This window comes from Hylobates moloch, unplaced genomic scaffold (genome assembly GCF_009828535.3).
Source record: "Hylobates moloch isolate HMO894 unplaced genomic scaffold, HMol_V3 SCAFFOLD_20, whole genome shotgun sequence".
In the NCBI taxonomy this organism is placed as follows: domain Eukaryota; kingdom Metazoa; phylum Chordata; class Mammalia; order Primates; family Hylobatidae; genus Hylobates; species Hylobates moloch.
The window spans coordinates 1,696,952-1,724,729 of NW_026652295.1; the positions used below are offsets into that span (position 1 = coordinate 1,696,952).

The following is a 27,778-nucleotide window of genomic DNA, read 5'->3' on the forward strand; positions in this document are numbered from 1 at the left end:
GGAAAGTACCCACCGAGTCTTTCTTCACAGATCCACACAGAACGGCTGCTCCAAAAAACGATACAATGATCTTTACATGAAACTACCAAGTAAGTGATGCTTGTGGCAAGTATTACTGTAATTGTTAGCTTTGTGACTGGTCTTGAAGGTTCAGCAGCACATCAGGGACCTCAGAGAAGTACGATCCCGTTTCAAAGCTGGCTGCACGGCATACGTATATACGTATACAAGCCATCCTACATATGCACATAAGCCATCCTGTGGATGGTCAGTTCCCCATTCCTGCTAATAGTCAAGCGCCAGCAGTGAGGGCTGGGGTGCCAGGACTCAGTAAGCCAGTTCCAAATGTGCAGTGAGCCCTTGCACCATGAAACTAACACAATCCCAGGGATTCTCAGGTACTATTCAGCCCACACCAAAACACTATTGCTGTTAAGTAAAATAACCTGGGTCAAATTGGATATTTGCACAATAAAATGCAATTATTTTGTCATTGAAGTCAGCATATTTTAATTTTTATTGCCTTTTTTAAACCTAGGTTATTGAATACATGTATTCACTGATTTTAGAAATCAAACTCTTTTCACATCTCTAGGATACTCTAGTTTTTCAAAGAAATTCTCAAGAGGTTACGGGGCTGTGAAGCCCAGAATGCTGGCCATTCACAAGACCTATGCAGCCTACAGGTCCTGGGTTTGCATGCCAGGGGGTTTCCTGCAGTTCCAAAAGCTTTTGTGCTGGAGAGCAGGGAGGGAGGACAAGGAAAGGAGTAGGAACTCTCCCATCTGGGAGCTATCTTCAGATCACACAGACAGAAGGGGCTGTTCCCAAGGGTCCCAGGCTACCCAAAGCACAGGCTGCAAGGTCCTTTTCAGCAGCCATTCATTCCCTAATAACACTTTACATAGCAGCAAATGGGCAGAGAACCCACTGCAGGGGCTCCCTGCACACAGCCCCAGCCTCCCAGAGGAGGCAAGGGTGGATGGCACATGTTTCTCTCCCAGACCATGGAGGGCGAGAGCTCAGATGCACTGCCAAACTGTCAGTCTGTATGCTTCCAGGATTCCTTATTTTTCTGTCATTTTCTCACAGGCACATATATTTGTGTCTGCACGCACACACTCTAACATTATTTGCTGTTTCGCATGTGTAATCTCTCTACCCATTTGACAACTGGCTTATGGGGAAGATGGCTGGGCATGCATGCGTCAGTGTGTGTGTACCAACTTGAACTCAACACACATAGACTCAGATACTCTAAAGCACCACGTGACAGTTGAGGGGGAGATGAGAAACTGGTGGATTGGCTCCAGCAAATCAAGCACCCCACGGTCCCATGTACTGATTTTCAAAGCTGAATTTTAACATAATTTAAGCCAACAAAACAAACTTGGCACAAAGCAAGATACTGAGACCTCTGAATAAAAGTAACTTCCTAAAAATATTTAAAAAGAAGTTTTGTTTAAGAAATCCCAAACCAATACCTACCTTGGGCCAATACAGTATTGAAACAAGGGAAGTGACAGGAACCCTTCTAGAAATGTCCCACCTTTGAAGGTATCATCTCACTAACATAGGTGAACTCTCTGTTTTATGACATGGCGTATTTCTTTTCCCAGGCAAATAATTTCCTAAAGCAACCGTCAGTGACTCATTTAACGTTACAAAGTAAGTCTGACACAGATCAAGCATGAAAGTCTTCTTCCATGGGAGGCAGCTGAGCCTCTTGAGCTGGTACACATTTTATAAAAGTACAGAATTTTAAGGGAATATAGGGTTATAAACGTAAGTTGCATGTCCATATAACAGAGACAATAACTGGCCAATAAATGAACTATACAGTGGTCCCCTCTTATCTGTGGGAGAAGTTCCAAAGTCCCCAGTGGATACCTGAAATTGCAAATACCAAACCGTACACACACGATGTTTTTTCCTATGCACACATATCCATGATAAATCATTTTAAAATTAGACACAGTAAGAGCTTAACAACAAGAACTAATAATAGAACAATGATAACAATATGCCAGCATCAAAACTCTTGCACCATGGGGCCATTATTAGGTAAAGTAAGGATTCAGTGAACACAAACACTACAATACTTCAACAGTCAATCTGATAACCAAGGAGGCTACTAAGAGACTAACGGGTGGGGAACATCGATAGTGTGGATCCACCGGACAAAGGACGTCCGGGCAGAACGAAGTGGGATGGTGTGAGATTTCATCATGCTACTCAGAAAGGTGCACGATTTAAAACTTATGAATTATTTATTTCTGTAATTTCCCATTTAATATTTTCAGCTCATGGTTGACTGCGGACGGGTGAAACCGTGGAGAGTGAAACTGTGGACAGGAGGGGACTTACTGTACCATTCTTTGTAGGTTGCTTTTCTTGTATTTTTCACTTAAAAGCTTAAATTAATGTTTCTGTGTCCCAAGTAGTTTACAAATGTTGACCAATTTTGTTCTGAAAGTCTCTTGGCAAAAAATATTTACTTGAATCAAAATTTTCTTTAAATTTGGGCTATGCTACAAACCTCAATAAAAGTGGCATAATTTTAATTTCATCATTCCCATTAATAAAGAGGCACAGAAAGTACATCACTCTACTCAGCCATCCTCCCTTCCTCTTGACTTCTTATCATTCCTCTGATTCTCGGACACACACGTGGCACCATAAGGCAGGAACTGCTGCTCGAAGGCTTGATGATTCCAAGAGAGGTGAGAGGTAAGCTCTTCCCCATGGCTGTTTGCTTAGACAGCTGGACATGTATTGGAATAATCTGCTGTAGTCAGTTTCTTCATATTTTTATGTAGCTAAAGATTAGAGCAGAAATTCAAAAATCAAGAGTTCTGTGTTAAAATCCCAGGTTTGCACCTGACTCATGGCTGACCCTAAAGGCAAGCCATTTTAGCTGGAGGGGAGTTAGAACATCCGCATCTCTCTAATTAGCATGCCTATGCCAACCAGTTCACACAAAAATACTTTGAGATTCCCAGGGGAAAAAAGGCTACGTAGATGAAAGAACGACATGGGATCCACCAGAAAACGTAGGATATTAGTCACACCGGTCAAGTGATAAACGTTTAATTTATTTGTATTGCTGCCACTAGGAATAAAAAGAGCACATCATACGTCTTGATGAAATTCCTTTTAAACAAAGACTTTACGGTTTTTGGAACAAGTAAAGTTTGGTAAATTAAGTGAGATAAACCACAGAGAAAGGTGCAGCTAAACTGCTCTCCATAATGAAATTAATTCTTAGTCTGAAGCCGAGGCACTTGAGTGAAGTTTTTTCAAAATTCCCACTTGACAATTTAGGTTCTGCCTACTTGTGAATTACCTGCTTAAAGGAACAGTTACAAAGATTCTGTCTAGTACAAGTCAAAGACCCGAAAGTATAGATTATGTTCTTTGGCTAATCCTATGTCAACAACTAGATGCTTTCTTAGGTCCTTTACTTTAGAAATCCTGGGATTCTCTGGATTGCAACAGGACCTTGCTGTGAGTGTAAGCTGCCCTCCTTCTGAGTGGGGCCCAGTAGTCGCTGAGCGTGATTCCTGTGTGGTTGCTTTTCTCCAAGGACAATCTGTATTCTGGAAGGTAAAATGTGTCCATCTGTGTGTGGTGCTGGCTACAGCCACTCCAAAAGCTCCCTGAAGACTCTCCCTCTGGGGATGAGACGGGGAAGAGTCTTCTGCTTACTCCTTCCACATGCAGGGACGGCATGGCTATGGCCCCATGGGCGAGTCAGCAGGCACAAGGTGAGGGTCACATGATCACCACACTGAAAGTGATACAGTGCTCATCCATCAAGATGGCATCATAGAAGCATCCTGATTTCCTTTTCTCATGGCTGCCCCTCTTCAGGATTCCATAACCGTAGTTAAGAACAGTGGTTTCTAAATATGTGATTCCGTGTATAAGAAAGCAAACTCTCGATCAAGATCCAGAGGCCTGAAATGTGGCTCATCTGAGATGAGGTGTGCTGTGAAGTATAAAATGTACACTGGATTTTGAGGACTTCATACAGAAAAAGGAATGTAAAATGTCTCAATAATTTTTAAATGTTTTTTACATGTTTAAGTAATATTTGGGATTTACTGACTTAAAAAATTCTTAACATTAATGTTACTTTTTTACTTTTTATAGTGTAATAATCACTGAAAATTTAAAATTATATAACATATGGCATGCATGTATAGCTTGAATTTTATTTCTATCAGGTAGCACTTTCTATAGTATTTTTTGTCCTGGTATGTTAAAAAAAAAAAAAAAAGATGTTAGCTTAGCTTAAGATCAGAATAATAAATGAAACCGGAAAAAAGAAGATGATACTGGGCTTTATAAATAATTTCTTTCACTGAGGGACTGTACAATGTTAAAACACAAAATCATACTCTGTGTCACAGAACACTACGTTCTGTTAGCAGATATATTTAAAAACAACATAAAGTTTATACTAGATGGTAAATAATGCTGTGTGGAAAAAGTGTTCAAAAGATGACACCATATTCTCAGTTTCTAAATCTTAACCTGTGTTTAACTCCAGCCCCCTCTCTTTGAATATAAGGAAAGTAAGATTTGGAACGGCTAAGTGATTGTAGGAGGCCAGGCAGCAGCAGGAAAAGGCTGAGGACCCAACATAGAGCACAACAGATGCTTTGCACATACACGAGGCTCTTTTGATTCTGGCGTACAGTCACCATCCTCACCATGAAAAGCCTCAGTCTGAGAAAAGTGTAGGGATAAGATTTAATATTCCATTTAGAGATAAATTCCACAAGTATATATATCGTTAATAAAAACAAGTGATGAGGCTAATGCCCTCCAGGAAATGTATCATAGCGGTTTTTCTCTGAATGAGTTAAGCATTGACTTTTTAAAAATTGCTATTAAAAATCTGGCATTGCGTTTTTAAGAAAAATCTCTGGAAGTTCTGGAGAAAGGGCAATTAATTAATTAAATGTATCACTAAAAAGTTCACTTCACTTCCCAAGGTGGTCTGATGCAAAATCTGTTCCCACAGCCTGGACTCTACAGTCAGGGACAGATGGAGGGTCTAGTTCTAAAGCATTTCGAAAGCAAAGGAAACAGCAACGTGTACCATATATTTGACGTGGGTAATAGACAGGGCCATCCAAGAGTAACGTTTCTAAAAGTAATAAGCTTTCCCTACATACTGATCCGCGTAACCAGAGCTGGGGAAACTGTCTCCAGGGACATGCTAATGTCTCCCAAAGAAGGGCAGTCAGAAAGTTCAGCTGTTCTATCTTTGGACCATTAATACTGGATGTTGAGTCAGGCTACATCCCAAAACACCTACAACTGAAAAGTAATTCTTCTCAAATGAAAACTGGCATATTAAGTGTACCCTCTGGGTTTGGGGAATGTTTCCCATCCCAAAATAAATTTTTAAGCACAAAGAGACAGTTAGAAATGGTCACTCTGCTGATAACCATGCTTCATTCAGTAATCTGTCAAACAGGAAAAAAAATGGCAGAAAAAACAGACGTTTATATTTTAATTTCCTTGTGTCTGTTCTTTCCCCTATTAAAAAAAAAGCTGTGGATTTTGTCGAAAGAATGAACAGCAATCATGAGAGTATGATATGCCTTCCACGCTGCATGGGCTAGTTTTCAAGGGAAAAGAATTACAGCAGAGAGAGGATGTTGCCACACACATATAATAACGGTATGAACCATTCTGACTTGCAACATAAATTGAACCACTGAAGGATTTAAATGTTCCTCATTAACTTTTATTAGCCTCAATTTTTAACTTTTTTCCTTCCTCTTAAAATTAAAAGTGAGCATTCCCTTCAACTTTGCACACCTTCAAGCAACATTCCGACTAGGCGAGGTCTTCTAGGGACCACGAACTACTCTGTAGGGGAAAAAACACCTCCAAAAACCGAAGCCTCTAGTACAGAGTTTTTTTCAATGTTTCTAAACTCATCATAAAAAATAATAGGTCTGAGGCTACATTTGAAGACTTTTTCAAACTAAGGAGAAGAATAAAAGATTTCATAATCTTATCATTTTAGAATCGACCATTTCTGATCACTAAAAATAAGTGATCTTGGCCAGGCATGGTGGCTCACTTCTCTAATCCCAGCACTTTGGGAGGCCCAGGCGGGTGGTGGATCACCTGAGATCAGGAGTTTGAGACCAGCCTGGCCAACATAGTGAAACTCTGTCTCTACTAAAAATACAAAAATTAGCCAGGTGTGGTGGCGGGCACCTGTAATCCTAGCTACTTGGGAGGCTGAGGCACTAGAATGGCTTGAACCCGGGAGGCAGAGGTTGCAGTGAGCCGAGATCACGCCACTGCACTCCAGCCTGGGCAACAGAGTGAGACTTTGTCTAAAAAAAAAATAAAAAAAATAAAAAAAAAATAAGTGATCTAATCAAAGGATTGTGGGGAGCACTTCAACTTTTTAGAGTTCTTTCTATGTGAGAGGCAACAGGTTAAACACTTTGCATTATCTTATGCAGTAAAATTTGAAAGCTTTAAATACAAACAGTTATAAAACACAGTCTTATCCAAATCTGAAATGTAGTGCCTACTGGGTGAATGTGATACCCCACCTTCCCTTAAAAAAAGAAAAATAAAATACTATGGGGTCTTCCTGTCTCCATAGCTTGTGCATCTCAACTACCCATGGGATGTGCACAGACCAAAAACAAAAAAAGAGAAAAAGAAAAAAAATGAAATATATATATATACAAACAAAAACTTTTGGTGACTGTTTCTAAAAACAAAGATTTAGAAAGCAGTATTTCACAAAGGGAAAAATAAGTGCACACTTGGTCAGAAAATTTTCAAAATCTGTAGAATATTACAACATAAAAATACAGTATTTCAACCTCATGCACACACCCTTCTGAAAATGTGCCCAGTGACCAGCTGGGATTCTCTGTGTGTACCGCAAGCCCAAAGCAGCATTACACATTGCCCTTCAGGATGAGACTGACCTTACCTCTGCCACACAAACTACAAACTCAGTGTCACAACCTTTAGTTATGTAATTTGCTCATTGTTTATTGTTAACTTGTTCCTTTATTGTTATTAGATCAAGAAAACTAGTTATTAATAATTGACCCTTTAAGAAAATTTGCATGTGGTAAAAATGTCTGGATTGTATTCTCAGTTGCCTCAGTTTGCTGCCAAGGAAATTTGGTAGCCAACTATCTAAAAGATGTTTTTAGAAGCGAGTTTTCTTCCTCAAAGAATAGAAGGGTGTGATTTGTTTTAAAAGACCATATTCCAGTTACAGGGAAAAAAAGGCTATGTCAAAAATGACAATAATACGCACTTTTTCACCTTGGAAACTTTAGACTTGAAAGAAGCCCATGGTATAAGTTTTCCATCACTCCAGTTGAATTCTAAGACCACCAGTGAAACAGCACCACTCAGAAAACCACAGGGGTGGCCCTGCTAGAATACACATATAGTTGCTGAGGAACAGGAAACGAAGCCAGATGGTTCTGCTGAGGGAAGCACTTTTTTTCTTTATAAAACCAAAAAAGTACTAATAGGTCAAACATAAAAATGCAGATATGGTAAAGCGGAAAGCTAACAGGAAGATTTATGTAAATAAGGCAAGCTTAAGATTGCATTATGTTCCCATCTACATCAGTGAATGGATGTGCGGGGGGGGGAAGGAAAAAATAATACAGTACATCCATCCTATAGATCTTTTTGTTGATGGGAAAAATGCTACTAGCAATCCCATTTAGGCACTGCTGCTCAACTGTGGGAGCCAAAAGCCAGTGTATGATTTGTGTTACATAGAACATGTGTGAATTATCACGAAAGCGTTTTTGTTTTTTTGTTAATTAAGAGAACTTTTGGGCTGGGCGCGGTGGCTCAAGCCCGTAATCCCAGCACTTTGGGAGGCTGAGGTGGGGGGGATCATGAGGTCAGGAGATCAAGACCATCCTGGCTAACACGGTGAAACCCCATCTCTACTAAAAATACAAAAAGTTAGCCCGGCGTGGTGGTGGGCGCCTGTAGTCCCAGCTACTTGGGAGGCATAGAACCCTCCCATTGAGGAGAATGGCATGAACCCAGGAGGTGGAGCTTGGAGTGAGCCGAGATCGCAACACTGCACTCCAGCCTGGGTAACACAGCGAGACTCTGTCTCAAAAAAAAAAAAAAAAAAGAGAACCTTTAAATACAGAGTCTGAAGTAACTATAACCTAGACTCTGGCTTCTTACGCATCTGGTTTACTGTAGTTATTCACAGTCGCATGAAGTCCCACTGCAGGGTGACAAGTGACACCTGAGACTATTTCCAGGGAAGATCCCTGGGCTCCAAGTTCCCAAGGTGCGCCCCTCACAATGTCAAAGGCAGAACTGCACCAGGCACTGGGCCTTAGTCTTGTGTCTCACAGGGCTTTGGATGGCAAATTCTGGATCCTCTCCTGTCGTGCCCAACTACCCATCCTTCTCGACTGATGTCTGCAAAGCTCAACACCCAGCCACTGGGCCTTCCTGAAGCACAGCAGCGTGGTCACGCACACAGCTCTGATGAGTGAGGCGCTAGGGCCCTCTCTCCCACACAGGCCCCCCTCCTGCTTAGGCCTGGGCAGAAGCGTGCGAGGTTGCCATGGCCTTGGGATGGTGAGGACACCTTGGGAGGTATGCAAGTCAGGCAGCAGCCAGCTATGGCCCACCCTGGGCTCCAGCTACAGCAGGTAGTTGGCATCCACTAAAGGGAGAGCAGTTCGGAGGCCTCGCATGCCCTCAGACCTCGAACCATCCACTGTATCTGCAGAAAATGTGTGCCCCCACAAAACCACTGGTTTCCTCTTCCCATAAAGAAGCTGGATGCTTGGATTTGAGGCTGAGTTGGTTTGACTGAGTTCAATCTCAGGCAGTTGAGCACTGGGGTTCAAGACGCTGTGAGAGATGCTGGGGGCCAGATGCAAGCATTGTCAGCCAGGCCCTGGCAGGGGCTCGCAGCGCTGAGAACAAAACACTGCAGATAAGACGGGAAATGGTCAATTCTTCAGTGAAGTGGCCAGGAGAGTAGGGCCCCTGAGGAGGGCATCTGCACAGGCAGCTGAGTGCTGGGCCTGAGCAGGGCAGGACTCCAAGGGCAGGCAGCAGGGGCAGCCCAGGGCCGGCACGGTGCAGGGCCAGCAGCTCCGGAGGAGGACGCTGGGGCCCTGCCCAAGGCCGAGAATGCATGCTCCAGACAGCGGCCTTTATTCCGTGGTGGAGACACTGATGGTTTCAAGTTGAAATATGACAGTGTCTGTATCTCAGAAAGACGACTCTGGCAGCCATGTGGGAGGCAGAGAGAGCATCACAGTGCAGGGACAGCCAGCACAAGGGTCGGCCGAATGAACGCGCCTGATCTGGGCCAGACTCAGCAAGCCTCTCTCTCTCTACGCCTTATGTTTTCTCTCTAGTGAGAAAAATATGAGAATAGCACGTATCTTACCAGACTGCTGTGAAAGTAAGCTTGTAAAAGTGTCCAGCAGTTCATGCATTTTCAGTACGCAATAAGGTTTTGAACTTGAAAATAAAGACTAAATGGATATTTTAATTAATGGTTTCAGCCTCAAGGAAGGCTTTTTCTTTAAAATAACAACTGACTATTAGAGCTGTTCATAAAGAAAGGGCCATATTGGGAGGTGGCAACACCTTCATCATTCAGACATGTCCCGCCCAGACGCCGCTCATGCAGGCTTCGCAGGTGGAAGCTAAGCTGTACCTGAAGATCTTGGCATTCTTACTGGTGTAAAAACTGTCATTAAACATTTTTCAATACACAATCATGGCTTTTACCTAGTTTAGCCCTTTATTCCTATGATGTTTTTGCTACCTTATTCTAGACGGACAACATGGCTGTAGGGAAAGGAAGACCAGCAGCCACCTAGTTACAAGGTAGCACGCCCACAGTGACCAGCGCTGATGAAACGTGAGGGTGCAGCTGAAGGAAAACGGGGCGTCTGCCAGCTGGTCACCAGGCTCTATCAACCCTTCACGTGTGGGGGAGGAGGTGGTTGTTCATACTCAAGATGCCATTAGCACAGATTCTCCAAAGTAAGAGTTTTCATAGTGTATCCCTACCCCACAACCTGTGAAAGAAAGGGAGAGGGAGAGGAGATGAGCTGAAGGGAGGGGAAGGGAAAGGAGGGAAAGGGAAAGAGGGAAAAAGAGAGGTAGGGATGAATAGAGGGAAAGGAGAGTGAAAGAAAGAGAGAGAGACGAAAAAGGGACGGGGAGGAAGAGAGAGAGCCAATCGTGGCGCAGTGACTTAGGAAGAATCCTACTGAAATGCTCAGTTCGTGGCGCAGTGACTTGGGAAGAATCCTACTGAAATGCTCAGTGAAGTCAGTGTAATTTCTTTGGGCCCCACTGGACTGCTAACATTTGAGAGCACAATACCACGCGCAATTAAACAAGCAAACCCACAATTCATTAGGGATAATTTTAATAGATGACTCATTAGCCAGCCAGTTAATGATGCTCTGTTTTCCCAGAGGCCCAGGCAGATGCTTAACTACAATGAGGCTTCCACCGCCACTGACGAAAGGCAATGGAATCTAAACCACCCATGCCACGTCTTCAAGCTTCTTCAGGTTTTTTTTTTTTTTTTTTTTTGAAGATAAGGATCAAATGAAATGACTTCTGTTAAACTTGTATTTCCTGTACAGAACTGATATCTTCTTCAAATTATATGATTGTACAACTATTAAAGTACTACTTGAAGTAGAGGAAGTCTGTTTAGGACACAGGGCCTGGCCTTTTAACATGTGGCTCCTCAGATGTTCTACAGTTTCCTTCTCACTCAGTTTCTCATACTGGAGTGGTTTCACAGGATGATTAGCGATATTTAGGCCAGCAGTAGAGATGCTAGTTTATATGTAATTCCTAGCGAGAGGAATACGTTTGCTACACAATCAACACTTGAAGTCACTAAAAAAATGACTTTAAAAATCTCACAAGAATGACTAAATATACCAAAAATCAACCCAGAAACATGGCACAGTATCATGGTCACTGCCCTGAGGAGTTGGCAGAGCAGGGCTGGAACCCACTGCCTGATACCAAGAGAAGACATCACACAAGGGTTTCTCCTTTCAGTGTCAGCCTTTTCCTATGAAAATGACTAAAAACAATTCGTGCTCTCCTAACCATGGTCAAATATGTGTTGGGAGAATCAAATACAAAGATGTAAATGACAAAGCACTACAGGAATAGAATAGGACAATCTTCCAGGGTTTAAAATAAGTTCTAGTGATAGATCTTTGTATTTTATTTTCAAACTTGAAATTTGAGACCCAGGCAAAACCAGCAAGTAATTCTTGACTAAAGGACACACCGTAAGAAAAAACACATGAAACTATGCAGCCCTTGAAATCCTCATCTCTGCCTTTTTCTGGTGAGACAAAGTAGGCGCAGCTCTGCTACCCTGAATGGGTATCTGTATCCTGTGGACTTGGTGACAGAACGGCTCGAGGCAGGAGGCCAGCCGAGTCACCTTCCTGGAAATGCAACCTGTACCCTCCAACACAGGCACCCACACACTATCGCTCTGCTCTGTGAGTCAGAAGCTGGAGGACGGACCCAAGAACAGGGATATGTCGTCTGAGCATGTGGGTGACGTGCGACCAGGGAGGAAATGAAATCACACTCACGAGGGACAGAAAATGGTACTGCAGAAGGCTTTTCTTTTCTTCTTGCTGCACTGTTTGCACAGATATTCCCAGAGCCACTGTCAAATAACTACATAAGAATCTTTAAATTCTATATGTATTTAAAAATAAAGTCCTATTATTACAATATGACTTGCTTCTAATTTGCATGTGTTGGTGATGGGTACAGACTGAGAGGGAGGATAGAGAGGGGAGAAGGGAAGGGATGGGAGAGTGTGAAGGTTTTCCATAATAATAGAGCCTTCCTTGGAACTCTGGCTCTCTAGAAGAATCCTCTAACAAATGAGATCCTTGAAAACTGAGAGGAAATAGAGTGATGATCACACAAAAAGGTTTCTGAATGAGCTGATGTCGATATCATCAAGTACTCCCATGGGTACTTGGTCTTATAAGCTAATCACTATATTAGTGATTTTTAAATATTATTTTGTAAAACAGGGCCAGTTTATCCTTCTGCCTTTCCATTTTTCTATCTGCTTAGATATTCTTCCTTTAAAAATAAGAATAAGGCCGGGCATGGTGGCTCATGCCTATAATCCAGCCCTTTGGGGGGCCGAGGTGGACAGATCATTTGAGCTCAGGAGTTCAAGACCAGCCTGGGCAACATAGGGAGGCCTCATCTCTACTAAAAAGAAAAAAAAATTCAGCCGGGCATGGTGGTACATGCCTGTAGTCCCAGCTATTCAGGAGGCTGAGGTGGGAGGATCACTTGAGCCTGGGAGATCGAGGCTGCAGTGAACCAAAATCATGCCACTGCACTCCAGCCTGGGTGACAGAGTGAGACCTACCTCAAAATAAATAAGTAAATCAAAAGTAAAAATAAAGCTAGGAATAAAGTCTAATAATAGATCCTATTCTGGGGGCAATGTCTTGTGCTAGCTAAAGAAAGCATCTTTTAATAGTAAAAGAAATGGAACACATTTCATATATACACAGATTTCATTTTTATAATTTTATAAAGAAATGATGGGCAGGGAGATCCAATTCAGGTATTTACTGGGCATCTGTTATGTGCCAGGCATGCTGGGAGGGATGATTAAAGATAAAGAGGGATAGGATCCAGGTCCTGCCTTCAAGGAGCTTCCCCAAGAGAGACCGATATGAGACAGCTAACAAAGTCCTGACTGCTCCTCAGAGGTCTCCCTCACTTTTCTCTCTATAGCGAGAGCCCAACCATTCTCTCTACGAGAAAAAATGGTAAAAGTGATCTCAAATATTTCACATAACTCTGAGAGGCACTTAGGGAAGCTACCCTATGGAGTAATTTCATGCCTTTCTTCGAGAACTCTACTAATAATTTCCACGAGGCTTAGGCCAACAATGTAAAGACAATTTCTCCAAGAATTTCTCAACTTTGTCTTTACATAATTCGGCTTCTGTAAACTGTACCTGTAACTAACTGGCCCTAGTAGAAGTCCAATTGTTTTTCTCTTCTAAAAGGAAAAGGAGATGTTCATTTAACTATACTTGAAATTTATCTGTTTGGGGCATATGTAGCATAGTTTCTGAAGCAACTCTAACAAGTCAAAAATCCTCTGGAAATTTCATCCCAAGAGAACAATGGCTTTTGAATATTCTTCACCTTCAGTAAGGCATAGAGTAGGAGCACGTGGAACAAAGTCCCCAGCCTATATTAAACTTATTTCTCCAGCAAGTCAGTGTTAAACATCTTATTCTTACATGAGATCTGGCCCATTTCCTACAGTATCCATTCCATGTTGCCTGGTCTTACTGTTGATGCCCTGGGCCATCAGACAATCAGAGTCACAGGGATTTTAGGATCAAATCAGCACTACAAAGCCATCAATTATCCCAGCTTTATTGAAATCGACAGGTAGAAAACTGAAATAACAGATACAAATGACCCAACACTCACAGAGAGGATCAAACTTTCTTCTTTACCTGAGAAAAAGGATAAGGAGAATCTTTGTAGCATTACTGCTACAATTCCTTCCCAGAGAATAAGCAGAAAAGATGTTTTCTAGCATGAAGTGAACGGGGCTGAAAATAAAATGTTTCTTGGCTTTCGGGAACATTCAACTTAAAAAAGGTTTTGTTTTGTGTCTTTGGATACAAAGGCAAGATTAACACGCTTGTATTAGAGGGTCCCCTGAGGATGAGCCTGGGAACCTGGAGCTTGGGCTTGGGCATTCAGGTGGCCCAAAAAGGGACAGAGCAGAGAGCCCCCAGGCTTCTCCACCAGAGCTCTGCAAAGACAAAACATGTAATTTTAGTAAATTATTTCCTGCGATAAAGGTGCTAATAAGTAGGATAAAGCCAAACAGTATTTTAGCATGCATTTAAAAACAGAGATTTGACTTTTAGCTTGTGTGTGTAAAGGAAAGCGACAGAGCAAGAAAGATAGAGTGATTAACTTATGGTATGTGTGCAAAGGACTGCCTTGATTGCAAATACATTTTGCCCTCTCCAGAGTTCATGAGTGTAAATATGAAGCACTGAATATTGAAGATATATACCTTGTATAAGCAAAATCATCACTAAATTTAGATGATGTCACATCTTATGAGAGATATTTACATCTATCTCCCATGGACAGTCTTGTTATTAAAATTAAACAGTCAGTTTAGTTCATATTTTCAGATTTTCCAGACTTTCACAGAAGTCACAAAAAGTGGGAGACATTAGTGAAAGAAGAGACAGCTGGGGAGCAGGTAGGGAAAGAGGAAGGGCAGACCAGGCTGGGGTGGACTGAGAAAGCTCAAGGAATCTCATGGACTTGGTAAGTGTAAAAGTGAATAGCTAACCTTAGTGTAAACAGTTCTTTAGTGTAAGAACTTTCTTACACTATTTTCCCAGGAGTTTTGCTCTCAATACTAGCACCATGACTTACTTAAGTACAATGGGTCACTTCATGATCTGCAATGGCATAATGAACTTCACATCAATGAGCGTGACTAAAGGGTGGAGTACAAGCTTCCATCTTAATGTGGTTAATTGCTACCCATTAGAACTTAAGCAGCACCTACATGAAGTTTCATAATCCTCATAATCCACGTCCACAGGCACCATACGGAACCCATTTTATATGAATATGCAACTTTATTCTCTATGCATTTGCATCCTCTCTCCATACATACCCTGGCCAATAACTGCTTTTCTGATTTAATGACATATGCTCAATTTTATGTGGTTTAAATCAAACTGAAAATGTGATCTAAGAATGCATCCAGTCTCATGTTTCTAAATTATCTGTGAATGAAAACTCAATTCATACTAGAAATATGGGTGATATAGGTGTCTTTCATTAAACAACAATTTAAAACGGGCTCTACAGGTTCTTATTTGGGGACACAGCAGCTCTTGGGATGTCATTCCAATCAAGCAAGACCTAGCCAGATGAAACAGGCAACTGACTTTCTACATTTGTCTTATTTTAAATAATACACTGAAAAGTTTACTGTACAGGAGGAAGAAGAGGAAAAAAGAGAAATGACAAAAGCCGAGTGTGTTATACAGAGTTTTCCACAGCCAGATCAGGAAAATGCTTTTTGCTTAATCTAAACATTTTATGTTTCAAAGATGTAGGCAACGGTTACAAGCTTCTCTTTTCCTATAAATAAAGCTGTTCTTTTTTCTTTATTAATCAAGGCCCTTGAATTGCCTTTCTTAAATGTTTGGTTTGTTAGAAACAACACAGAAACCACGTTCTTCTAAATACAGATAAAGGAGAGACTATTTATTTAGTTATTTTCATTTGTATTTCTTGGCGTATTTTTCAAAGAGAGTGTATTAAATAGCCCCATAGAAGGCTAGAAGATTTTTTCCCACAATGGAAAACAACAGCAATACCTCACGAATCAATATAAAAAGTCAAAATAAAAAATCGATGAGTATTGCAACACATTCAGTGAGGAGGCCACTGACATATTTCCCTTCCAAGAAAGCACACCTTAGGCTCCTAAGTAATAATATGGAATTAGACTCCCACAGTGAGTAGAAATTCAATTGCTGACCTTATTACCTAACGAGAGTCACTTGACAAAGATTCTAACAGAACAGATTTTCTAGGAAACTCCCCAGGTAAATATCTTCTGCACACAGTTACACAATGCCTTCCCCTCTGCTACGAAGACAGGAATGATGTTATATAGAGAGCTCTCAGCAGAGGCCTGGTTTTTCTGGACCACTGTCACTTTATGAGAGAGATACAACCTCACCGTTGCTTTCTGTTAAGTAAGGCCTTACTAACAAATGGATTCAGGCACCACCAACACTTTAGACAACGGAAACACAAAAAGATACTACTGCTATATGCTACCCTCCTGCATATGAACAAACATGGTCTACTGATGGTGACAGAGGCAGGAGGCAGACAGGGGCAGGTCCCTGGTGAAGCTCCACCTTCAAACCAAAAAGCCTGAAACTCACAGCCCAAGGTGACGACCTCTACTCCTGTTTGCCCACTCTCTCATGAATGGTTCTTTCTGAATAATGCCTTTTTGCCCATTAAATGTTGCCTTTTTCAAAACTACTGATGGCCCGTCCTGTACCCCATCCTCTGCCTATAAAGACCCCAGACTCAGTCAGTAGAAGAGAGAAAAGTGGCTTGACTGGAGAGGGAAGACTTGACTTCAGAAAGCAGCTGGACTTTGGAGGAGAGACGGCTTGACTTCAGGGAAGAGCCTGCTGGACGTTGGGGGAAGACTAGCTGTTTGTCCCGTCCCATCTACAGCTAGCTCCCGTCTCTGCTGAGAGCCATTTCTGTTGCTAAATAAAATCCTCCACTGATACAGTTTGGCTGCATCCCCTTTCAAATCTCATCTTGAACTGTAGCTCCCATAATTCCCACATGTTGCAGGAGGGACCTGGTGGGAGATAACTGAATCATGGGGGCGGTTCCCCCATCCTGTGCTCCTGGTAGTGAGTAAGTCTCACAAGAGCTGTTGGCTTTAAAAGGGGAACCCCTTTCACTTGGCTCTCATTCTCTCTCTTCCCTGCTGTCATGTAAGACGTGCCTTTCGCCTTCCACCATGATTGTGAGGCCTCCCCAGCCACGTGGAATTGTGAGTCCATTAAACCTCTTTGTCTTTATAAATACCCAGTCTCCAGTATGTCTTTATCAGCAGCATGAGAACGGACTAATACATCCACCTTCACCATCCTTCAAGTGTCCACACTACCTCATTCTTCTTGGACTCCCGACAACAGCTCAGGACCCCTGAGTGCGGGTACCCAAAAAAAGCTGCCACACTGGCCCTTTGCCTTCGCTGGTGGAGGGCAGCTGCTCCACGTGACAAGGCAAAGGACCAACCGAGTTGATAACACACTGCTGTCCACAGACGGCAGAGCTAAGAGGGCACTCTAACACACCCTCTGGGGCTTCAGGGTCACAGGCACCCCCACCTGTGTACCACAGCAACACTCACACGAAGACTGCTCCCGCCGGTGACCACAGCAGCGGGTCTTGCTCTCTCACGTGCTCCCTCCCACGAGGGGTTGAGCGCAGCAGGCTGAGTAAATGGAGCTTACTCGTGCCAGCGCACAGAGCAGCAGCCAGCGGATCTCGCACTCGCTCACTCACGCGCTCCCTCCTGCAAGCGGTTGAGCATGGTGGGCCAAGTACACGGAGCACCCTGTCACAAGCCCAGCGAAAGGGTCGTGAAAAATCCGACATCAATGGTGATATTGCAACAAGCAAACTTCCCTTAAATAAGGTCTCGAAGTTTAAATGACATCTCTTCCTTCCAGATTTGTGTAACATAGGATACAAAATGCTAGTAGAAGATGGACAGAGAGGAAAGAAAGGACTGGGCGGCAGTGGGCAGTTCTCCCAGCCCTGTCTGTAACCTAGGCACCCTTCCAGAGACTCCTCACCTTCCCCAGGTCTCTGTATTAGCAGAGAACTGAGAGCTGCAATGAAGGTGAATTCATTCAGAGGACAAGGGATAGAGGGGGCTGGAGACCTGACTACATATTTTCTCCAAACACACCCTTTGTTTCTTTACCTGATACAGTCAATAGCATAGGTTCGGCAAGATCTGACAGCTGTCTCAGCCAGACTCTCTCTTACCTTTAAAACCTATAAGAAGTCTTAAAAGTTTCTGGCATGTAATAAGTGCTTAACATTTGGCAATTCTGTTTATTTCTAAAAGTAGTTTTGTTATTATTCAGTCTGTGCTCACTGTCCCCTACCACCTCCACACAAAAAAGGATGCAGGTATATGATGTTAAATTCTGATGAATTTCAATGCTCACCCCTAACGGTCCTCACGTCCTCTGGATTACCAGTAGGACCCATCTGGAGCATCTGTGGGATTCGCTGTAGCAGGAAAACCTCTTGCCACTTTATACATGGCTTTTGCTGAGTCCTGGAAAGAGGCTGGACTTAGGTCTCTTGATTAACCCTGCCTCCCAAGAGCAAGGGGCCTTTTTTGTGGGTGGTGAAAGCCTGAAGATACTCTGGCCCAGCTCCTACCAATTAGCTTATCAGTCAATATGTTCTGGCTATAGTTGTGTTTCACATATTTTTATCAAAGTGGGATCTCATTGGGACCATACACTGCCATTTGTAGCAACCAGAACTGTGACCATGGCAGGTACTCAATAGAATACGTGCTGAATGAACAATGACACCCTGAGAAGTCAGAGGTTCTCTCCCTTGCTGTTTTCAGCCACCACTGCTATAATCCTGACTGCTCGACATTGGCTGAAAATGGCACGCATTGCCACTAGAGTGTTCTCGTGAAGCTGCTTGAGCCTATCTGGAGGGAGGTGGGCATAAAAGCAGGTGGTGGGGTCAGGTAAATACTTAAGATAAAAATATTTTAAAAGTTTGAACTGCTATCTATACCCCATAAAATGCAAATTTTTAGTAGCTTGTGTCTGTGCAAGTTGAATATTTGTAGCTGTAAGCCATTAGCACTACAGTAATTACTTAAATACTAATTTTTGTTCAAAACGCAACAGTAATTGTAGACATTAATTACAGAATTTGGCTGGTATGCAGGTGTTTGAGGTAAAATTTATTCAGTTATTCTATATGTTTAAAAAGTTTTATAATAAAATACTGGAAAAGATCTAATTGCCTATGACTTTATTCAGAAGTACAATACAATTTAATATAGCTGTATATATTTTTTCTTCAAGTTGAAATACTTCTCACTTATTTAAATAACTTTGAAAACATCTTGATCTAGAAGCAAGACTACAGATGGATGAAAATAAATTGGAATCAGCAACAAGTAACGACTTTTTATAAATCGTTGTGAAAATTTTTACAAGTCAGAGGTAAACTCTATTCATATATGTATGTATAGCACACTGATGCTAATTTTTTACAGGGTTTATATTCTCTCCTTTCCACAGATGGAAAAATCAAGATAAAACAGCTTGTCTAAGCTGAGAAACAATCTACTTGCACAGCAGGGATCACCAGCACGCACCTCACAACATGAGGAGAAAATGCTCTCTGCTCTTCATTATGGAAATTCAATGACAAGTAAAAAAGTGTCAGTCACTTCATCTAAAGGTTTACTAAAATTTTGGCATATAAAAGAGAGGGGCTGTGATACAGAAGAGGGGCAGGGAAGTGCCGGGAGGAGAAGGGCAGGTCCCTGGTGAGGGCTCCACCCCCAGGCCTATGCCCACGGACTAAGTGAGGACAGGCACTCCTGCCTTCAGGCCTCAATGCTGCGTTTCCCAAGACCACCCTGGCCCACCACATCCCCATGCTGTGCCTATAAAAACCCCGAGACACAAGCGGCTGGACATCAAGAGGAACACACCAGCAGCTGGATGTTGAGAGCATGCCGAGAGCACACCAACAGGCACCAGCACACCGGCAGGCCACAGACCGGTGGAACTATGCAGAGTTTGGCTGAGGTTGAGAGAGAAGAGCACCGGCCACTGACAGACCCGAATCCAGGGGAAATCCACCTTCCCACACCATCTCCCTCTGGTTCCCCCATCTGCTGAGAGCTACTTCCACTTAATAAAACCTTGCACTCATTCTCCAAGCCCACGTGTGATCTGATTCTTCCAGTATACCAAAGCAAGAACTTCAGGATACAGAAAGCCCTCTGTCCTGGAGATAAGGAAACGGGTCTAACTGAGCTAACACAAGCCACCTATGGACGGCTAAACTGAAAGAGCACCCTGTAACACATGAGCACTGGGGCTTCAGCTGTAAACATTCACCCCTAGATACTGCTGTGGGGTTGAGCCCCACAACCTGCCCATCTGCATGCTTCCCCAAGAGGTCTGAGCAGTGGGGCAGGGAAGAAGCAAGCCACACCCCCATCACACGCTCTGCGAGGGGGATAAGGGAACTCTTCCCATTTCAGCTGTATAATTAAAACGTGTGTAAATGAGATGGCATTATGACTTGTTTGATCTACGTTTGCAAACACTTCTTTATTCTAAAGTTGATTTCAGTGTCAGGGTGCATGTGTGTTTTAAACAAACAATACCTCTCCTTTTTCATTTTTATGATTGCTGACTTTAATTTTGGCAACAAATTTACCTTTAATCATAAATCTCTGGAGTAATCTTACGTTAATACATTTAAAATTGCAAGGAATGATGATGTTTCTTAAAATGGGGAGTACCAAGCTATAAATTCTTACTTAATAATCATACCTTTTCAGAAACCAAGAAATTCGACTTTGTTCGGAACACACATAAATGAGAACCATAAATGCTTCCTACATAGTCAACATATTAGAAACCCAGGAGAGTCCTTAACACACAAGACCCACTTGCATTACAGAACAAATCAAGACTTGGATGGCAAGGAGAATGACCTAACATCCTATCTGTCTCTCCACGGAATCCGACCATTTCAAATTTTTATTCAAAGGGTTGAGTGTTTATGTATTTTTATTCAAAGAGTAGAGTGTTGTGTGAATACGCTGGCTTGTGAAAGGCTGTAATGACACCATCTTGTCAAGCAATCATAAAAATGACTTCATTTAACACAACCTTTTTGCACCAACCCCTATTTGAGCCACAATGTTTATAAAATATTTTTATTTTATGCTAATTCAAATGTGGGCCTGTTGTGCCAAGATGTGGACTACACTCGCAGCAGCGCTAGCTTGGCATCTGGGGAGTGAGATGACAGCACGGTCCTTCCTTCAGATCTGCTCGTTTACACAAGACTTTCTCCTTATTTACTTCACAGTCTCATTCATTTTCATGGGACTTTTTGGCCTATTTCTGAAACATCACCTCCTACCCCAGCCAATTACAAAGGTTTACACATGTTCATTTACAACATACGGAAAATAAAGACAGTATAAAGAAGAAAATAAACATAACCTGTAAAAAGCACTATCAACATTATGGTACACTGTTTCCCTCACTATCAAAATCTATTCGATTTCCGACTCCTTTTTCACCTAAGTGCAAAATAATAAAATTGAATGAAATTTAATCTATTTGGTTCCTTGAACTTGGAGAAGAGTTTGGATAAAGAATACCTATATAGGGCCAGGTGCAGTGGCTCAAGCCTGTAATCCCAGCACTTTGGGAGGCCAAGGCGGGTGGATCATAAGGTCAACAGATCGAGACCATCCTGGTCAAGATGGTGAAACCCCGTCTCTACTAAAAATATAAAAATTAGCTGGGCGTGGTGGCACACGCCTGTAGTCCCAGCTACTCACGAGTCTGAGGCAGGAGAATCGCTTGAACCCGGGAGGCAGAGGTTGCAGTGAGTGAGCCGAGATTGTGCCACTGCATTCCAGACTGGTGACAGAGCGAGACTCCGTCTCAAGAAAAAAAAAGAAAAAAGAATACCTATATGGCTTACTATGTAGCTCTATGCAGATGCTGATAGCTAGAAGGCTAAACAATAAACAGATATTGAGAAAATAATGTATTTTTACATAACAAGCCTCATATTTTTCAGTAGGTAAGATCATTTAGGTTAGACAAAAGAAAGTTTTGGCTTCTCTTGCCAGTATCTACTTTCTCATAATTTCCAAGTGTGGACCTATATATTTTTTGATGTGATGTTCTGAAAATATATCTAAAGATTAACATCATAAAATGCTTCTTTGTAATTATAGCTTAGAAGCACATATTTAAAAGATCTAGGCTGGGCACAGTGGCTCATCCCTGTAATCCGAGCACTTTGCGAGGCTAAGGCGGGTGGATCACCTGAGGTCAGGAGTTTGAGACCCGCCTGGCCAAAATGGTGAAACCCTATCTCTGCTAAAAAAAAAAAAAAAAAAAAAAAAAAAAAAAAAAAAAAAAAAAAAAATTAGCTGGGTGTGGTGGCGTATGCCTGTAATCCCAGCTATTCGGGAGGCCGAGGCAGGAGAATCGCTTGAACCTGGGAGACAGAGGTTGGAGTAAGTCGAAATCATGCCACTGCACTCCAGCCTGAGCAACAGAGTGAGACTCTGTCTCAAAAATAAATAAATAAATAAACAAATAAACAAATAAAAGATCTAAATGTTGCACTGTTCAAAATTTAAAGTCAAAGCTAATTATTTTGTGCATAACAGAAATCAGTATTAGGTATTCAAACACACACACATTTTTTATTGTTATGAACAAAAACAAGATTGCAGGTGAACCTAATCTCTGCACTAGCAAACTGTTTGTTTCTTTTGTAGGCATTAAAGTTTCTTTTTGAATTGCATAAATGAACAAGAAAGTTGGGTCCAGTTTCCCAGAGAGAGATCATTCAGGACAGAAATAGGCTCATGAGCACTGAAAATCTGTGAGCACTTGAACAAGGACTGGCAACTCCAGGGAGAGGAAAACGTCTCCACCATGCTTGCTCATGTCTGGCCACAGAACCAACATGGATATTTAGAAGCAGGGAGATCAGGGCAAAGTAAAAGGTAACCATTTGTTTATAAAAGAAAAATCATACTACTTGCATATGTAATATATGCAAACCCAAAAGAGCATATCTAGGAATGCCAATAATGAAAATCTGAATTTCCCTTTAACAATATCCATTATTTTACAATAGAATTATTATTAACATCTTTCTCTATGTCTCTTTAATAGGGAAAGCTCAACGACATGCAATATAACACGTTGAGATGTGTGTGATGCAATTACCAGACTCTTCGGCAATAATCAGACTCTTCGGCAGCAGAAAGCAAAGAATTCCAGAAGAATATCACTTTTGGTGGAATTTAGTAGAATCATGTGAGTTTGAGAATCTTGGATTATATACATTGAAATGAGGCAGTATTTCTAGAAGATCTGAGAACTAGTACTTTTATACCCCCAAAACAAAGAGGAGCACCATTCAAACACTTTTTCCATCTATCTATCCATCCATCATCCAGCACAAATAATTGAAAGAATATTTGTGAAAGTTTTCCTCATTCAAGTACCATTCGGTGTAAGCCACCTGTACTTCTGAGCCACCGATCCCTGAATTGAAAGTGGCATGAGTGTAAACATATCTGCATCTGCAAAGGTTTGTATGCCCCCACCTCTAGGTCACACCTCATCGCTGCACGCTTGGCATTTAGAACATCAATGGATACGGGTATTTTCAAGAATGTGTCAGTTCCTACCTCCACATAGTCCTTGGCATGGCCCCAATCTCGTTTGGCATCCAGATTTCCCAAACTGAAACATTCCAGTTGTCCCAGGTAAATCTTAGCTACTGACCGGCTAATTTTTCGAGTAACGAAATTAGCTCCTAAAAAGAGGCAAAAGATGTAGTATCAGTCAAGTGCATTTGACACATTTAACAGTTTGGTGAACCAAACCCGATTTCGGCCTCTGGGCATTTCTTTCATTCTACACTCCCAGCCACCCTGTTAAAATAATAAAAGAAAAGAAAAAGAGAAAAGATCATTAACTGTCATTTAGACAAGTTAAGAAGCCCTAATTCTATGTGTCACATCAGCTCTACTTTCAGAACAAACGTTTTCCTTTGGGGGACATCTTAACATTCCTAATTTGCTGCTTCAATATGCAACCCAGGCATTAGGCCAAAGAAAAGCTGTTGGAATGCCAGTTTTTAAACAGAAAATTCAAAAGGGTTGTATAAAGGGAAATGCCAGAATGGACGACAGACATCTAAGACCACCCTGATTATTTTAAGAACACAAACATCATATATTCCTATTAATAAAGCTACTTTGGGACTCATGGGGAGAGAAAGAAACATAGCTTAGTTCACAGGGTAACTAGTTAAAGGAAACAAGAAAGGAATTTATTTGGGCTGCCTTTCTCTTAACAAAATAAGTGGTGATGGCTCTTATTTAGAAACCTGCACAGCCACCCAAATGATATGATATGCCCCCTGGGCAAAAGTTTCTCTGTACTATACTTAAGGCAATGCCACTTTCCAAATTCATTTCAGTGTTACTTACAAAAATGGCTCCTAAATTTTGTGTAATATTTTGAAATGATTGGATGAAAGTACTGAAATCGTTTTAATGTTCTCTGGTGTTTAATGAAAACTCTATCTGCTTTTCAAAGATCACAAAGTTAAAAGGTACTTCTGAGACAGTTTCACCTTGTATCTAGGTAAGGTTATGAGAAAACACCATTTAATACCAAATTCTCAAGGTAATAATACACATATTAGCTAGTTAATAATGGATTCATACAGTTTAGATACATGAATATCATAATTTATCACATACCAACGACTTTAACTATGTTCTTTTGCAGATGAAGCAGGGAGGCAAATATTATGATCAAAGTGTTTGGCTTCTGGAAAACCAGCGCAGGGATAAGGGGAATATTTCTAAATAGGTTTTCCAAATTTTGGCAAGAACGTGGCTTAGCGTAAGTTGAAACATACCCCAGATTCGCTTACTCCACAAACTGGATACGTACATTTATACCTACACCATGATCATTAAGAAATACAATGGGACTACCGTGGAAATCCAAATTTTCAATTCCCCTTGTCAATTCAGATGGTATGTTAAGAAATACAAAGTTTCAACTTTCCACAGAGGTTTACATAGCACATTGAGGTCCTTCACAAAAAGCACCTTTCGAAATGAAAAACTACTTATTAGCCAGTAAGTAATTAGTGGCTAATTAGTAATTTTAAAAATTTTTCTATTGACTTGTAACAATTAAATTTAAATTTAGGTTTTTTGATGTTTATCGTTATTTCAAAGTCAGGACTATACTATTTTCTCAAAGTATACTAAGAAACCAATGATAGCAAATTATTAAATGAAGCTTCCAACACGAAACATTTCAGATTAACCTGTTTACCAGTAAATTAATGTTTGGGAGTCCAATGGAAGCATTTGACCCTATTCATACAATTTATTGATTCTTTCACCCAGTGTTCACTACGTACCCACCCATCACTAAGCATTGAGCTAGGCACTGGGGATCTGGGAGTGAAGCAGCAGCCCCTGCTCTCAGGTATCACAGAGAGGGTCAAGTGGGCCAATAAACCAGTGCTGAACCTAGTAAAATGACAGGTCTGCAAGAGGGGAAAGCCTTGGGGTTGTAGCATGGCTGCCAGGCGCAGCACGTGAGAAATGCCCACCAGAAATGGAGCTCGAATGGAGCCTCCAGTGAGGTCATGAAGGGACTCATCAAGCTGTGAGACAGGCTGGTCCTCCAGGCAGGAGGAACAGCACTTGCAAAGATGAGGAAGGGCCTTTCTCTTCCAACTCTTACCACAACCTTCTCCAATGAGGGCTATCACTGATAGCACTGTGCTAAGCTCTTTAGATGGGGTAACTCATTTAATTTTCCGAGCAACCCATGTGCTAATATTACCCCCATTTTGTACATGAAGAAGCTGAGATTCAGGGAAGCTATATAAATTAACTATTCTAAAACAGCATTCAAATCAAGAGCTATGTGACTGCCAAGTTCTTATATTACCAGAACTTTAATGTCATGCTAGAAAGGTAGATCTTTTCTTATCTGGTTCCTAAAGTTATCTTGGATAACTAGTCAAAATTAACTATAGTTTCTAATTCTTTTTTTTTTTTTTTGAGATGGAGTCTCACTCTGTTGCCCAGGGTGGAGTGCAGTGGTGTGATCTCAGCTCACTACAAGCTCCGCCTCCCGGGTTCACACCATTCTCCTGCCTCAGCCTCCCAAGTAGCTGGGACAACAGGTGCCCATCACCACGCCCAGCCAATTTTTTGTATTTTTTAGTAGAGACGGGGTTTCACCGTGTTAGCCAGGATGGTCTTGATCTCCTGACCTCGTGATCCGCCCGCCTCAGCCTCCCAAAGTACTGGGATTACAGGTATGAGCCACCACGCCTGGTCAAAATGTAATTTTAACTATTATTTAGAACAGCTACTTTGAGATATAATTCACATAGCATACAACTCATTAATTTAAAGCATATGCTTCAATGGCTTTTCTTATATTCATAGAAATGCACAACCATCACCACAATCAATTTTAGAACACTTTCATCATCCCAAAAAGAAACTCTGTAGCATTTACCAGTCACTCACCAGTTTTCTCCTAGTACCCTATCCCTGGCAAATAGATAATCTACCTTTTATCTCTAGATTTGCCTATTCTGGACACTTCATATAAATGGAATTATATTAATGTCTGGTCTTTGTTTCTGGTTTCTTTTACTTAGCATAACATTTTCAAGGTTCATCCATATTGTAGCTTGAATCAGTACATCATTCCTTTTTTATGGCCAAATAATATTCTATTATATGTATATCCCAAATTTTATTTAACCGTCCATGAGATGACTATCATGGTAGCATTGTGAATAATGCTACCATGAACGTTCATGCCTTTTTGTGAATATATGCTTTAATTTCTTTTAGGTATATACCTAGGGGTGGAATTACCGGGTCATATGATAACTCTGTTTTACCAGTTGAAGAATTGTAGACTTTTCCAGTGTGGCTGCACCACTTTACCTTCCCACCAGCAGGGAAACAGGGCTCTGATTTCTTCCCATTCTCCCAGTACTTGTTATGGTCTGTTAGACTGTAGTCATGCTAGTGGGCGCCAAGCGGTATCGATGCGTACTTCTCGATAACTAATGATATGAAGCAACTACCTTTTCATGTGCCTACTGGCCACTTGTATATCATTTTTGGAGACATGTCTATTCAGATCCTTTGCGCATTTTTAAATGGGATTACTTATCTTTTTATTATAGAGTTGTAAGAATTCTTTATACATGCTGGATCCAAGTCCCTTATCAGGTACATAATTTGCAAGATTTTCTCTCATTCTGTGGGCTGACTTTTCACTTTCTTGATTGTGCTCTCTGAAGCATAAAAGCTTTTTTATCTTTTAATTTTGATGAAGTCCAATTTGTCTATATTCGCTTGTGTGGCAGGTGCTTTTGGTGTCATATTCGAGAAGGCTTCATTAATCCAAGGTCATGAAGATTTATTCCTATACGTTTTTATGAGTTTTAGTTTTTCTTCTTACATTTGAATTTTTGATCAATTTTTAGTAAATTTTTATAGATGGTGTGATGAAGGGGTCTAACTTTGTTCATTTGGATGTTCACATCCAGCTGTCTCAGTATTATCTGATGGAAAGGTTATTTTTCCCATTCAATAGCACTTTCCTCAAAAATCAATTAATTAATCAAAAATGTGGGAGATAATTTCTGACTTTCAATTCGATTTCACCGATGCACTCTATGTCTATCCTTATGATGGTATCACACAGTCCCGGTTACTTTAGCTCTGTGGCAAGTTTAAAAATTAAGAAGTATGAGTTCTCCAACTTTGTTCTTTTTTAACGTTATTTTAGCTACCCTCTGTCCCTTGAATTTCCATATGAACTTTAGGATCAGCTTGTTGATTTCTGCAAAAACACCAACAAGGGGCCCGGTGCGGTGGCTCACGCCTGTAATCTAGCACTTTGGGAGGCCGAGGCGGGTGGATCATGAGATCAGGAGTTTGAGACCAGCCTGACCAACACGGTGTAACCCCGTCTCTACTAAAAATACAAAAATTAGCCGGGCGTGGTGGCGCGTGCCTGTAGTCCCAGCTATTCGTGAGGCTGAGAGGCAGGAGATTGCTTGAATCTGGAAGGCAGAGGTTGCAGTGAGCCGAGATCGCAACAGGGATTCTGAAAGGGATCATGTTGAATCTGCAGATCAAAATGGGGGCTACGCCCATGCTAACGTGATTGTACCTTCCAATCCATGAATACGGGATGTCTTTCTCCTTCAT

At 41.5% G+C, this 27,778-nt stretch overlaps 1 protein-coding gene across 4 annotated transcripts in view; it reads right to left on the reverse strand.

Annotated features, from left to right (window-relative positions):
- The window catches only part of GMDS (GDP-mannose 4,6-dehydratase), a 693,428-nt gene that overhangs the window by 339,592 nt on the left and 326,058 nt on the right, over window positions 1-27,778 (reverse strand). For 3 of the 4 annotated variants that reach the window (XM_032141461.2, XM_032141459.2, XM_058432184.1), the window contains exon 7: window positions 23,183-23,310. In XM_032141461.2, coding sequence (XP_031997352.1) covers window positions 23,183-23,310 — 128 coding nt within the window. Of the gene's footprint in view, window positions 1-21,176; window positions 21,407-23,182; window positions 23,311-27,778 lie in introns of those variants that run through there. The other variant, XM_058432185.1, reaches the window with a different exon arrangement.